Source organism: Microcaecilia unicolor, chromosome 1, assembly GCF_901765095.1.
Source record: "Microcaecilia unicolor chromosome 1, aMicUni1.1, whole genome shotgun sequence".
Classification (NCBI taxonomy): Eukaryota; Metazoa; Chordata; class Amphibia; order Gymnophiona; family Siphonopidae; genus Microcaecilia; species Microcaecilia unicolor.
In genome coordinates this window covers 309,378,478-309,394,235 of record NC_044031.1, presented here as the reverse complement: position 1 = coordinate 309,394,235, position 15,758 = coordinate 309,378,478, and the positions used below count along the sequence as shown (strand labels likewise).

The 15,758-nt window shown below is 42.7% G+C and overlaps 1 protein-coding gene across 3 annotated transcripts in view; it reads right to left on the bottom strand.

The window, feature by feature from the left end:
* Window positions 1-9,534: 9,534 nt before the first annotated feature.
* Window positions 9,535-15,758, bottom strand: part of MAFF (MAF bZIP transcription factor F) — a 68,395-nt gene continuing 62,171 nt past the window's right edge. For all 3 annotated transcript variants that reach the window (XM_030208298.1, XM_030208308.1, XM_030208289.1), the window contains exons 2-3: window positions 11,160-11,225; window positions 9,535-11,004 (exon numbers count right to left, since the gene is read on the bottom strand). In XM_030208298.1, the coding sequence (XP_030064158.1) occupies window positions 10,576-11,004; window positions 11,160-11,195 (465 nt within the window). In that variant the 5' untranslated portion in view covers window positions 11,196-11,225 and the 3' untranslated portion in view covers window positions 9,535-10,575. The remainder of the gene's footprint in view (window positions 11,005-11,159; window positions 11,226-15,758) is intronic.

The following is a 15,758-nucleotide window of genomic DNA, read 5'->3' as shown; positions in this document are numbered from 1 at the left end:
ATTGTTCAACCTATTATAATACTTTTTTTGTAAGAATAATTTTAAAGAAAAATACCTCAGTATGCAGTCACCATCTCTTAAACATGCTCTCTCTTCAGTTTAAAGATGGTTGCTGCTTTTTTGCTATGCCTCTTATACAAACACTCAAAAATCAGCTGACTAAAACTAACTAATCACAAAACCCTGGACTATATCAATGACATCCATTCTAATTCAGCATTTAAACCAAATGGATTCATTGAGTTAAGCCTATATATCAAATTCTTTGTCATAATTACCACCCTTCTTGCAATACATCAACAACTCTCCATATGATATCTGTGACTTGATCAGTACATAAGCATAGCCATGCTGGGACAGACCAAGGGTCCATAGAGCCCAGCACCCTGTCACCGACAGCAGCCAAAAGAACAAGCAATTTGTCCCACCCATCCTAGAAATACTGTATTATTCCCTCGTCCATTCAATAACATTCTATGGCTTTTTCCTCCAGGAAGCCGTCCAACCCTTTTTTGAAGTCCTCTAACCGCCTTAACCACCTTTTCCGGCAGCAAATTCCAGAGTTTAACTACCCACAGTTGCACTAAAGGGGCTTGAAAGTTCCTAGTAGAAATAAGAGATTTGCATTAATTTAACCAGAGCCAACCACCACATCTCAAAAAAGATATAGTGGAATTAGAAAAGGTGCAGAGAAGGGCGACGAACATGATAAAGGGGATGGGACGACTTCCCTTCAGCTTGAAGAAAAGACAGCTGAGGGGAGATATGATAGAGGTCTATAAAATAATGAGTGGAGTGGAACGGGTAGACGTGAAGCGTCTGTTTACTCTTTCCAAAAATATTAGGACTAGGGGGCATGCAATGAAGCTGCAAAGTAGTAAATTTAAAATGAATCGGATAAACATTTTCTTCACTCAACGTGTAATTAAACTCTGGAATTTGTTGCCAGAGAATGTGGTAAAGGCAAGTTAGCTTAGCAGTGTTTAAAAAAAGGTCTGGATGGCTTCCTAAAGGAAAAGTCCATAGACCATTATTAAAATGGACTTGGGGAAAATCCACTACTTATTTCTGGGATAAGCAGCATAAAATGTTTTGTACTTTTGGGGGATCTTGCCAGGTATTTGTGACCTGGATTGGCCACTGTTGGAAACAGGATGCTGGGCTTGATGGACCTTTGGTCCGTCCCAGTATGGTAATACTTATGTACTTAGGATGACTACTGCGACCCATGTACACTAAAACACACAGACATTTCATAATATATACAACATGCCTTCTTGCACAGTGTCAGATCTAGAAGAAATAGTTATGGATGTTCTAGTATTGTGCAAAATGGACCCACCAATGTAAATGCACACCATTGTCAGCCACCACAAGCTGTATGGCTATTAACTATTAGCATCTTTTTCTTTCTCTTGCTACCAATGAGGCATAAACATTCCCCTATAGTTTTTCCCCATTGCTATGCTATAGTCAAAAATTGAGAAAAAAATGGATACAGCTACAGTATATTCCAATGAGATCTCATAATAGAGACTAGCTCTTTAGATAAGGTGGAAAAATGTTGAATTCTGTAAATAACATTGGTCTGGTCTCGGGCACATTTTTACAGTTAAGCGTATTGTCCACCATTTTACAGCCACAGTGCACCCTTCTCTCTTTACCCTGCATTCAGCCATGCAATCACCTCTGCCATTTTATTGTTCATTTTATTTTCAACCCATCCTCTAATAAAACAACAAAAGTTGTGCATAGTTCATGGTCACATACAAGAACCTACGCTACCCTCCCTTGGGCGAATCTCTTGATCAAGGTGGTTAAAAAAACAAAACACCCCAAAACTGGTGTTTTGTCTGAAGAGGAGGAACATGTTGGCTAGCTCTGGAATCAGTGTGGTAAAACCAGTTGGCCTAACAGGGTTTAAAAAAAAAAAGGTTTAGACAAGTTCCTAAAAGTAAAATCCATAAACCAGGGCCGTAGCCAGCCACCCATTTTTTTTTTTGGGGGGGGGGGGGGGGGGGGGAGTGCCACTAATTCCTCTCTGCTCTTCCCCCTCCCCCATTAAAGATTTATCTTTGCTGGCATGGATGCCCAAGCCATGCCAGCTGAAGATCTCTGTGGCCTGAACCCCTCCCCACTGTGAAGTTAGCAGTGTGTTTTCCAGCCATTGACACCAGTACTCCTCGCACATGCTCAGAACACAGTACAGGTAAGGAGTGATGGCATTGGTGGCAGGAAAGCATGTTGTTGACTTCTTTGCACTAGGGGAGGTTTGGGTCACGGAGCTCTTCAGCTGGTGGGGCTTGGGCATCTCCACCAGCCAATCAAGGTACAGCAGTTTGGGGAGCCAAGCCCAAAGCAGGAGGACCAAGGCCCCCCCCTCCCCCGGTGGCTATGCCACAGCCATAAACCATCATTGGGAAAATCCACTGCTTATCTGCTTTACTCATCCTGCCAGGTACTGGTGACCTGGATTGGCACCTGCTGGGAACAGGTTTCTGGGCATGATGGACCTGTGGTCTGTCTCAGTACAGTAATACTTATGTACAGCAGGTATTTTTGTGTCCTTGAAGGAGTCACACTCTTAAGTTTGTACCTGAAATTGAGGGACAGTATTGCAAAGTAAACAGGTGACTTGATTTACCACTCTGTCGGCATTAGGGATCCTATTTATCCCATGTTAGATTAAATTCTGTTACAATGTGTTTCCACTGCTGCCTCAAACAGGCCGTCCAGTTTAAATCTACCCCTTTAGAGCTTCACATTATGACCCCTGTTTCTACAACTTCTTTCCAACGGTAAAGCTTTTGTTCTTGGGCATTATCACCTTTCAGGTATTTAGATTTCTGTATCAGATTGTAAGCTCTTTGAGGGACTGTCATTTTGTGTAGGGTGCACAGCGCTGCGTATGCCTTGTAGCGCTATAGAAATGATAAATAGTAGTAGATTGGCCCCATCTCTGCTCTCAGGGGCCCATTTACTAAAGGGTTGCTGTGCGCCAATCTGGAACTACTGCTGGAGCCCAGCGGTAGTTCCCACCCCTAGCGCTCACCATTTTTGGCACTACAAGAATATTTTCTATTTTTATAGCGCTGGTGCTTACCCAGCATAATCCCGCTGCCTGGTTACAGCCAGAGCCCTTACTGCCACTTCAATGGGTTGCAGCAAGTGCTCCCCCTCCCAAAATGGCCACACAGCAAGTGGTTCACTTACCGCACAGCCATTTCTTTTTAAGAAACAAAGACAGCCTTTTACCTGCTGTGGTAAAAGGGTCCTTCAGCCGACTTTTGGGGCCGACTCCACATCATCTGGGTTGCCTTTCTCTGGACTGCTTCTGACCTATCTCTGTCCTTTCTGAAATAAGGCTTCTGGAATTGAACAGAGTACTTATTAGAACTTTATGCAACTGGAGTCCTTTAGGGTATAAAAGAAATTAGTACCTGTGGTGCAAAAGTACCACTGTGAGATGTTTTCTGGTGGAATTAAACAGGTATGTTTGTGTCACTGAGGAATTACCCGCACAAAAACAGAGAGGAGAGTACAAGACAAGCCCAGGGAGCACGAGACAGCATGTTTTTCCAATAAACATCTATATAGTAGATGATGGCAGATAAGACTAGCATGGCCCATCTAGTCTGCTTAGAACAGCGTTGTATCTGTGACTCCGTGTGGGTTATTCCCCCCCCCCCTCCATCTTGTCTTTAGGGTTGTAACTGACTCCTGCTGCAGTCCACTCCATTCTTTGCCCTTTTGTTTTTTAAATTTTGTTTTACTGTTGAGAGGAGATGCTTGATATATTTTTTTCACCTCATGCTACAGCTATTCTCTGTGTTTATCCCATGCCCTTCTGAATTCCATGTGTTTTTGACCCCACCACTTCCTGTGGAAGAGCATTCCAGGGCTATAGTTTTCTTTTTTTACACTTGGGGTAATTGGCTTTTTTTTTTTAATGATTTATCAGTTAAACCTAAAATCAAAAGCCCTAATTACCGGTCAGACCACACTCCTCTGTGTCTCTTGATTTTCTAAACTGTCTGTGACTTGGCATGTCTTCAGTTTATTATAAATTATTCAGATATGTTAATTATAAACCAATTAAATCTGTAAAATTATGACCTATAGACTTTGGACAGTATACATACTTCTCCCTAGGCAGCCTAACCTTCCACGAGTTTTGGTCAGCACTTTCAGTACCTTGGGATCATTGGACACTTGTCACCCAGAGGGGTTGCTCCTGGTCTGTGTATATCCATTTCTGACACAGCCCCTTTGTGCACTGATCACTTGCATTTAAGTACCTCAGATGCATGACTCTGCACTTTTTCATATTCTATCTCAACTGCCAAGTGTCCTCTGGTTTTTTCCTATCCCTCTTCAGTCTGTCCATTACTTCAGAAATGTTCATTCTGGTGCAGATTTTAGTGTCACAAAGATATTGAACAGAACCAGGTCAACAATGATCCTGGAGGCATTCTGCTAATTAACTGTTCTCACCTCAATGTGAATTTCATTTACCATTTCCAGCTGTTGTCTCTCTCAAATGGTTTCTAAGCACCCCCCCCCCCCCCCCCCCCCACACACACACACCCTGGCACTGATCTCAGGCTGCTCAGCTTATTAATGAGGCTCCCAGCCTAGGTAATGTCAAAACCTTTGCAGAAATCCATCTAAACTACTTCTGGTGCATGTCCTTGATCTAAATCTTTAGCCACCTAATGGGGGGGAGGGGGGGGGGGGAAGGAAAAGAAAATTATTCAGGTGTATGTACCAATTTTCACCTTATCTTTTCCAAAATTATGATCCAAAGCAGTTTACTGCATTAGCAGAATTCAGGCACAGCAAGAGATTACAACCTGAGGCAATGGGCAATAAAGAGATTTTCCCATGGTCACGAGGAGTGTCCCTTGGAGAAGTGGGAACTGTGCTTTACCTGGTTCTCAGTCTGCTGCTCTAGGCACTAGGTCCACCACTCTTTCCTATATTCAGAAAACTGCTTAGAACATTTTATATGGAGGGAAAATTATTATTATTATTTTTAACTAAGGATAATATATATATATATATATACTAGTAAAAAAAGGCCTGTTTCTGACACAAATGAAATGGGTGCTAGCAAGGTTTTCCTCGGAGTGTGTATGTTTGAGAGAGTGTATGTGAGAGTGACTGTGTGCGAGTGTGTGTGTGTGAGAGAGAGAGTGAGTCTGGGTGCGAGTGTGTCTGTGAGAGAGAGAGTGTTTGCGAGAATGAGAGTGTGTGCAAGTGCGTATGTGAGACACAGTGTGAGTGTGTTTCACACAGATACAGTGTGTGCGAGAGAGTGTGTGTGTGAGACACAGACTCTCTGTGAGACAGAGTGTATGAGACCAAGAGAGTGTGTGAGTGACTGTGTGACACATAGTGAATGTGATACAGTGTGAGACAGAGTGCATGAGACAGTGTGTGAGAGTGAAAGACATTGACTGTGAGAGTGTGTGTGACAGAGATACCTCCCCCCCCTCTGGTGTCAGGCCCCCCCTCTCTCTCTGGTGTCTGAGCGTTACTGTGCAGGATGCTGAGCTCTGGCTATGCTTCAAGGAACTGACCAATCCTATTTAACAGAATGCACCTCCAACATTCTGAAGCCGAGAAACCTCGTGTGGTTGGTCACTTCTGCTTGTGACGAACCCGGAAGTGCGTGATGTCAATTCAGGAGATGGATACAGAGAGCAGGAATGCCTCAGCCATACAGTCAGCTTCAGAATGTTGGAGGTGCGTTTTATTATATAGTATATATAATATATATATATTTTTTTTCAAAATGACCTAACAAATCGGGGTTAAAAAGTAAAATAAATTGGCTGCTTTGACACCCAGCGTGCAGTTTTCAGAAGGCCACAGTACTGCAAAGTACACAGGCATTTCTACTATCTGTCAAGCTGCTGGACAATTTTCAAAGTAAAACACAGGTGCTTTGAAAAACACAAAAATATACATATGTACTTGCACTTATGTCATCTTCAGGTAGTGAAAAGAAATGAGAGCAAAATACCACACGGACATGTACACTTTATTCCCTATCTAAATATCTCCTCCCCCGGTAAATTCTCTTTAATCTAATAATATAAGCATGCACACTGTGAAAGCCAACTCTGCAGTTTTCTCATGAAATTGGGTAGCTCTTCTAGCTGTGTACAGTTTCCTACAGTCGTGGGTGGCATTTTATTGTGCAGCCCAAAGGTCCTGCTACTGCTGTTGTATGTTATAGGGCTGATTATAAACTTTGGGTTCTGTTGGGTAACATTCAGCAGTTCAACCTCATGAGTCAAGTTTTGAAACTTTTTACCCTTTTATGAGCATTTAATTTCAGTTAAAAAAAATAAACATGAAAACGTTAAAGGCCATGACGGTTGGTTCCACCCCCCCGCTTCTCACATTGTTAGTGAGCTCCAAGGGGGTCCCCCGCTGCCCCTCAGGCAGCTCTGAGGAGGACCCCCACTCCTCAGGTAGCTGTAAGGAAGAACAAACCCTCCCCCCCACCTTACGTTTGGCCACAAATTGGGCTGGGGAAAAATTTCAGACATCTGCCAACTCTGGCGTGCAGAACAGTTTTGGCCCACACTAATCTAGCCAGGCAATTTTATTGGCACACTAAATCCATGTATTTTCAGCAGAAAGGCCCTAAAACAGATATTTACCAATATTGTATAAAAGCTGAATCAGCCCCTTCCCCCCCCCCCCCCCACCACACACACACACACACACACACAAAAATTGCTTGGTAGAAATCCTTTTGTACACTGTTTTTCCTTTCTTTCGTTCTGGCTGTAGATAATGAAGAAGAACAATTTGAAATTTCTCTCGCTGCTGCTTGATTCTGAACATGTGTTTTCCCCTATGTGAGTACTCACACATACTGTACACACACACACTCACACAAAACACAAAGCCTAGTCCTCCGAGTGTCTGGCAAGCTTGGGCTTCAGTCTCTAATGAAGTCACCACATCTAGGTTCTGCTTTACCAAAGTTTTGTTCTCTTCTGTCTCCATAAATAGGGGGAAGCCTAGTAAGTCAAGGTAGGAGTGTTTTCCCCTTTGAAAAGTTAAAAAAAAAAAAAAGAAAGAAACCCTAAAAACCTACATGAAAAACTTTATTTAAACAGTATACAAAAAAAAAAAAAAAAAAAATACAAGCGTCTAGATAGGGAATGGGGGGGGGGGGGGGGGGGGTGGGTGAAGGTATTTACTGAAATTTGAAAAATAAATAAATTTTGCCATATATGAAAGCAAGTAATAAAAGGAGATTTTATATTTATATATAAACACTCATACAAAATAAAAACACAGTACTTGTGTATACTAGCATTATATCACTAGGACACAGCATAATCCTCCATGGTGAAGGTAGAAAATAATTTATATTCATACAATAAATAATTTTAAGAGCAATAGGTTGACAGTGAAATGCCCAGCAAGAAGCTGCCACTAACGGGCAGGAATGTACCAGAGTCAGGAAACAGGTGTGCGAGGGTATTTGTAAGGATCAGGGTAAAAGCAAAAGTGTATATTTGCTTTTTTGTGGTGAAGTGCCTTGCAAGGGGGAAGGAGGGGTTGGAACTAAAGAGAAGTCAGGAATGGGCCAGATGCTACTGCCTTTTTTTTCCCCTTTTATATTTCACTACCTACAAGGCAGCATGCCTGTATACTCTCCCTCCATGTGTACATAGCTGCTTTACCAAAAATGGAGCCAATATTAAACAATTAATTGGGCTCTAAAGAAAACGTCTGCAGCATCTCCTGTGCCTCTTTACTATATGATCAGATGCTATACTTCCAAGTAGCTGAGGCTCTGGTCTCTACCGAGAGAGACTGGGTGCTAAAGCCCACAGAGATGAGGCTACCAATTAATCATCAAAACAGTCCCTCTCGCTCCGGCTTGATGAAGAGGAAGCTCAAATGTGCTACAGTGGCACAACTAAAAACAAAGATGAAACCTTGGATCATCCCTCAAGAAACCTAGTTCAGGCATGGGTAAAATTAACCATGGTTGCCATTAGCTTGGAATGTAGTTAAAAGGACCAGGTTTCTGGGGTGAGTTGCAGCACTTGTGAGAAGTCAGCTGCTGTCACTTGTCAACATCCATCTTTCACTGTACTTCATGCCACAGGCCAGTGATGGCGAACCTATGGCACGCGTGCCTCAGGCAGTTCCAGCCCCGCCCTCCGAGCACCAGGCCCCACCTCCGAATAAAAGTCATACCTGGTCAGGGTTAAGGCGGCGTTGGCAGCAGCAGTAGTGAAAAGCATGCTGACTCGGCGCGCCTTCAGCCTTCCCTGCTGTCTCTCAAGCTCTGTGGCCCCGCCCTCATTTCCTGTTTCCACAAGGGCGGGACCACAGAGCTTGAGAGACAGCAGGGAAGGCTGAAGGCGCGCCGAGTCAGCACGCTTTTAACTACTACTGCTGCCGCCGATGCCGCCTTAACCCCGACCAGGTATGACTTTTAAATTTCGGAGGGGGGCCCTGGTACTCGGATGGAGGGAGGGCGGGCTGCTCTGGAAAAGCTTTTGCCTTTGACGCCATTGGTTTTCCTTGTCAGACCAGCCTCCATGTAGGGTTGCTGGTGTGTTTTCACTATGACAGCACTGCAGGATTAAATAAAACACCGTTCCGTTTGTGGGGCACAAAGATTGGCTACCACAGTAGTAAGAAAATGCTGATAGGAGAGAGAGTCATTGAATGAGCAGCATTCTGGTTCCTCCCATGACAACCCTCGATCTCTTTGTAACACCAATTGTATCTCTACCCTGGAATGGCGATGCCATAACAGATCTTTGTATGCCACATTGAGCCTGCAAATAGGTGGGAAAATGTGGGATACAAGTGCAATAAATAAAATGGGAGGGAGGGAGAGGGGACCCTGTGGAACTCAGAGGGAGGGGGGATCCTGTTGAACTGGGAGGGAGGGGGGATCCTGTAACTTGGGGGGACGAGAGGGAGTGGGACGGAGAGGGAGGGGGAGGGGGAATGGCACTTTCCGATAAATAATTAGATTTTGGGTTGCTGTTTGGGCACTCGGTCTCTGAAAGGTTCGCCATCACTGCCATAGGCTGTCACCATCCTGCTCCTGATGACATCTTCTACATTGAATATCGCTGTGGATAATAATGACCTCTTGACTAAGTCCACCCAGTTTCCCTGACCTGTTTCTCTCATTGCAGACCTTATTCTATCTCTGAACTGCTGCCCTTAACATAGACATGTGCCTCTCTATCCCCAGTATACTTGACTTCTGACCCCATTTTTATTGTTTGTGGTGATTCTAGGCAGCTATGACCCTGTCACTTTTTTTTTTTTTGACTTGTGTGTGGCTCCGACTTCCTGCTTTCAACTTCATACCATGATCCTCACTGGCATATTTAAGCTCAAGTCTTTTCTTCCTTGATTAGGGAAGCCTGCTTGCTACTTAGCCTTCTATAGCATCGTCCCTTTTCTTCCTCTTCTGTTTTAGTGTGTAAAAAGATTTCTGTGTCTAGGAACCAGTACTGGTAGTGTCACACATGATCTGAAAAGTTTATTATATTAAGGAGGTAAGAAAAGACATCCTTTATCCTTATGTTCACAATGAATTGACAATAGGAGGTTTCTAAGCCTGATTTCACCCAACCTTTTATCTGTCTTTATGACCTAGCTTCTCTTTGTCAGGTGTTTGCTTTATCTGTATACTCTTCCTGTCCTCGCCTTCCTTCCAGTGTTTTGCTGCCACAACTCCGGTCTTTGTACTCTATGCTGCTACATTCTCTTCCCTTTCTTCTTACCTGTCTCTACCATCTTTCTTCTTCAGTACACTCACCCTTTGCCATACTTAACATCTCTCCCTCTCCCAGGCCTACCTTATCCCTTCCTATTCACATCTTCTCTGTTCCTGTCCTATACCAAGGAAGGTGTAATCCTACGTTCAGTGCTTCCCGCTTTCTATCAGATAGTGTCTGTCCAGCAGAGTGAGGGACAAACCCATAGTAAATTGCCTAGAAATGATGTACAGGATTATTATAGCACCAATGTTCTGTTTCTGCCATCCATCCATGGCCCTCCTGTCCCCTCACAAGGAAAAATGAAACAAAGAAATCTGCATGGGAAAAACAGAGAAAACGTCTACAGATAAAGATCACACAGCCTAGCTAATAAAATTCTGACACTTCAAATATTTCCATAGTTCCTTTTCTTTTTAAACCATGACCATTTGAGTTGGTCACAGTACCAAAGCTGATCCTTTGTTTGCTGCACTGCTGTCACTCCTCATGGCAGGGTTCATTTCACAGTCTCCCTTTCCACAAAAATGTCAGATGCAAGGCAAGACTTTGTAATCCTGTTTTCTTCCATGGAGAAAAGGATATTCACTCAAACTTGGCCTCTCTCACTCAAACAAGTTTTATGCTGTCGCATATGATGAGAGCAATTCCCCTCCCTTTTGGATTTGTCAGCCACTGAATGGTGAGGTTGGGAGTCTGCAGTGCTTTCTGGGAAATGGGTATCATAAGACCAAAAAAAGTATTATTTGATTGGTTAAGGCTTACAGTAAGAGGTAGGATAAGCTGAAGACTAGGAATAAGTGGCTGGGTTGGAAGGGATGCTGCCAGTGGATTTGACAATGGTGATGACGCTAGTGGTGGCTACCTTGGCAGGTGCGATGGGACTGTGGGCAACAGTGCGTGCAAAGTTCTGCAGGGCCTCATATTTGGCACGCAATGCATCAAGCTCTAGTTTCATGCTGGAGTTCTCCTTGGCCAGCTTCTCTACCTCTTGCTCCAGGTCTGTCTTCTGTTTCTCCAGCTCTTCTTTCTGAGAGACGCGTTTCACGCGGCAGCTGGCAGCATAGCCACGGTTCTTTAAGGTGCGTCGGCGTTGCTTCAATCTCACAACTTCTTCCTTGGAGAGCCCACGAAGGTGATGGTTAAGCTCACGGACCGTCATGTTCATCAGTTCCTCATCGGACAGGACAGGCATGTTCTCCCCCATTTCCTGCTTCACCTGTTCAGTCGAAGAGCGAGAGGATCTTTACATAAGCAGAGTACTTGAAGGAAAAAGAAGAATATCAAGTAATAAACAAGAAGTTAAAGCAGGAAGGCATAGAGAGACAAGGAAGGCTTGCATTAAGAATACTTTCCGACGGGGTCTCTTCTCACCTTTAGGGCTTTAGTTGATATCCCATCCATGGACATTTCCCACCAATGTAACTGGATTTGGTGCCTCTACAAATAAAAATGCAGAAAGTTAATCTAAATTCCATTAATTTTTCAAAAACGTTCTCTAGTTAAGGTCACAGTTCTTTCATTCTTCCCTCCCCCCACCACTCCTTGAAATCTGAACAGAGCCCAACTCTGAGCTTAGATACATCGGTTCTGCCTGCCCATTTTACATGTGTGTCATTAGCAGGTAAGAACTTCTCACCCCTAGTTTCTACACTACATCATTACCCACCCAATTATATGTTCAATTACCTCCTTTCCTCTTTCCACCACCCCCCTTCTATATCTGTCCAATGCGTGCACGAATTTTCTCAATTTTGGTTGTTAGCCTCTGAGTTATTAGGAGACTCCAGACATCGGCTGTCCTGTCGGCAATAGAGTACATCTGCCCACCCTCTCTTCAATACCTTGACCTTTCATTCATAAGTTCCTTTTTCTGACTTGAACTGAAGTATCTAATTTGGAACCTCACCTCATAGAAGCCTGGCACCAATATTTAAAAGTGTGTCCCATAACAGAATTCATTATGTAAAAATTATAGACTGGTTCAATTTGTATGTTTGCTACATGAATGCCAGATTTACCAAAAAAAAAAAAAAAAACCCAAAACCAGGCTTTACTAAATCTGGAAACAGTAACCTCTCTTCTGACAGAACTCTTTTTTTTTTGTGAAAGAAATGTCAGACTGATTTCCTTATTAGTAACTATTTTAAGATTTCCAAACTATACTCTGCTTTCTAGTGAAATAAAAAGCTACACAACTGTACAGTGACTGTAAGGTTCAATAAATGATATACGTAGTACTTTCACATATATCAAAGAGAGGAAGAAATGGCAATCAACTTGTGGTGTCTCTAGCAGGGCTGCAGAGCTGGTACACCAAACCTTCCACCGACTTCTATTTTTCTACTCTCCGACTGACTTCTACTGATATTAGGCTTCAAATTTTTGTTCTAGATCTAAAATACTGGTAAATATAAATTTAGATCCAGGACAAAGACAGATAAGTATGTCTAAAATGATATATTTACCGTGTATAATAAAACATTTTTTTGTTTTGAAACTGGAGTTGGAGTCTGATTCTGACTTTGCAGCCCTGGTGTCTAAATAGGAGTATTTATGGGGTGGGGCAAACAAAAAGGTGACATTTCCAGACATCATATTCTCATCTCACCAATGTCCCAAGAGCTTTCTCTGCATAAAGAAATCCCTCAGCTAGTTTTGGCTACTCAGTAAAACTTAACATTAAAATTATTTGATAGCATCTTTCAACCAGTTCTTGTAGATGGGAGTGAAGTCTGGCATCCTTACAGGGTAGAAAAGAATCTTAATATACACCTTGCACCTTTCAGTTCTGTAACATCCATGCCACATCTCCCAATAGAGCTAGGACATTTGCCCTTAAAACTTACCTTCCCAAAACGACACACCAAATTGTGGTGTCACTTCAGAAACAGTAACACTCTCCTAATGCCAGACAAGTAACACAAAAACCTGTAAAAGATTCAGCACCTATAAAGCAAATGTAACAGCCCTAACTCCCAGGACCAAACTGCCTATGAAAGATAACAATGTAACTATTTACACTAGATCCTAGACACTAATCTGCCTCCTATTGGAAAGTCCGAATGAGACAAACTATTACAAACTAGAAAAATCCTTCAACTCTTGTCACATAAACACAGACACACCCTCAGCTAATACAGGATAGGAAACCACAAGTTAGAAAGGATCATGCAGACAAAACCAAAATTCAAGCACCTGAGAAAGCCAGACTTTATGACCAGCCCAGTATTGGGGAAAAAAAAAAGAGAAACAAAAATGCATTTCCTCCTGTACTTGCGCATCTCTATTGTTTTATCTCGCAAATTTCCCAAGCCTGACTTACACCAAACCATGGTAATTTACATTTTGTTGTCTGGGCATACTTTTTTTTTTTTCTAAATCGGATTGGTCACAGTCTCTTGGTTACTTTCCTTGTGCTGATCTTCTCCTAAGTTCTTTACCAGGGTCTCCTTTATATTTCTTGTTGTCTTCCCTTCCTTTTGTACAACAGCCAAACATTATTGGTTGGTACCTTTTTTCTACATTTTTCTCTTATTTGCCTCTCCACTCAGAGAATGAGGGGGAAAATGTAGCTATATTTGACACCATGAGACTTCAGTCTCCATTTTTTCACCTATCACTTACCTACCAGTTTTGTTCTCCCCTTTTGTCTTATGTCTCCTTTTCAAGCCTCCTATTCTTCTCCTTTCATCCACTCAATTGCCCACTTCCATTCTCTGTTCTTACCCCTCTGAAACTCTCATATACCACTTTCTGATTCACATTCCATCACCAGCCCCATCTTCTCTTTCACTCAAATACCTCCTGGCATCCACTCCTTTATTTTCTCTTACCCTCTAACTAGTTTTCCATTCCTCCTCATTCATCTTCTCCCCCGTCCCATTTCCACCCCTTCCAGTCCTTTGTCACTTTACACTTCAACTCTTTCCTAATTCTTTCAGATCTTTCACACCATTTCTGCAAATAATATCCTACCCTCCACCTATAGAGAGACTTGCTGTCCTTCACACCTACTATACCAAAATGGTTTTAGATCTAGCTAGCCCCTTTTCAGAAGTAGTTCAAAATGAGTTATATTCAGGTACTATAGGTATTTTTCTGTCCCCAGAGGTCTTAAAATCTCTGCTTGTACCTGAGACAATGGAGGGTTAATGACTTGTCCGTGGTCACAAGCAGTACCAGTGATTTTGAACTGATTTCTCTGGTTTGCAGCCTGCTGTTCTATGTATTTGTGTTGTCCGATCTTCTTTCTTTGCTTGGCATAGCATCCATGTCTTGTATCACCTACTTCCTTGTGCTCTTATTCTCACCTTAATCCTAAACCTCACCATCTCCCATCTGGATTACTGCAACTCTTTGCAGGCCTCCCTCTTCACCCCTTTGAAAACACCTCCAACTCATTCAGTCCACCGTTGTCAAGCTCCTTCATCAGGCTCACCTTTTTGATCAGGTCACTCTTCTACTACGCTCTGAACACTTGACTCCCTCTCTTTTTCAGGATTAAATTCAAAATACTTGTCTTCAAAAGGTCTCTTCCCCACTACTCCATCATACATCAACAACCACTCTTTCCTCTTAGACCCCAACTCTAGAATTCATTGCCTCCCTACATCCGACTTGAGGGATTTAAATCTAGTGAATGAGAATTCAAGACCACCTTCTTTTAAGACGCCTTCCATTGACTTCCCCCATCCAAATTTTTTCCCCCTCCTATCTCACTCCTCCCTTCCTTCACCTTTTTTTTTTCTTCTTAAATTTTATAGCTCATGTAAACTGTATAAATGCCACATATGTGGCTGGCGGCAGTACATCAAGCACCTGGAAATAAAAGTAAATACATATATATGCAAATAGATATCATGCATATGCATGGTAGCCCACCCCCGTGCTAGAGAACACAAGGAGCTTTTTGAAGGGTTGTATATTCCTTTCATGGACTACTAGCCAGGGCGCACCGTGAATGCTTTAGAAGAAGACATCAGTGTAAAGATTAATCTTACTAGTTCTCAACTTTTCCTCTCTTCACCCACCCCATCCCCCTTTTTCTCTGTACCAGCTCCTTAGGTTGTTAATTCCCAGCTTTTCTTCCTCATCTTCTTACCTTTGCCACTCCTTTCCCTCTTCACACACACAAGTAGACACTGGACATCCTGCCTCCGGAAACAAAAAAGACAAACTTCCTGTACTTGAGGAAACGGGAGGGCAGGCTTGGATCTGCGACAGTATTTTAGAACTGACTGAAGCACAGATGCCAAAGGCTTAAACTTATGTTTTACCCAAAAACTGACAAAAAGCCAAGCATTCTGTGCTCTAAGCAGAGACTAGATTCTGATCAGTGTGTCAGCATAATTAAGCAGCACTACCAAACCTTGCCTGGAAGCTGTCATGGTGGAAGGAAAAGTGTTGGTCAGAGGGAGAGAGAAAAAAATAAGTACAATTTTTTTTTTTTTTTATTTTCTAATCTGAAACTTCAAAGCATTACATATGATGAAGTCAAGTCAAGTTTAATTTACTGCTCTGTCTAGATTGCTGATGCTTTCATTATATCCTCATAATTACGGACCAAGAAAGGGATCTGGGTGTTGTCGTCGATAATACACTGAAACCTTCTGCTCAGTGTGCTGCTGCGGCTAGGAAAGCGAATAGAATGTTGGGTATTATTAGGAAAGGTATGGAAAACAGGTATGAGGATGTTATAATGCCATTGTATCACTCCATGGTGCAACCGCACCTTGAGTATTGTGTTCAATTCTGGTCGCCGATTCTCAAGAAAGATATAGTAGAATTGGAAAAGGTGCAGCGAAGGGCGACTAAAATGATAGCGGGGATGGGATGACTTCCCTATGAAGAAAGACTAAGGAGGCTAGGGCTTTTCAGCTTGGAGAAGAGAGGGGAGACATGATAGAGGTATATAAAATAACTAGTAAAAAAGGCCCGTTTCTGGCACAAATGAAATGGGCGCTAGCAAGG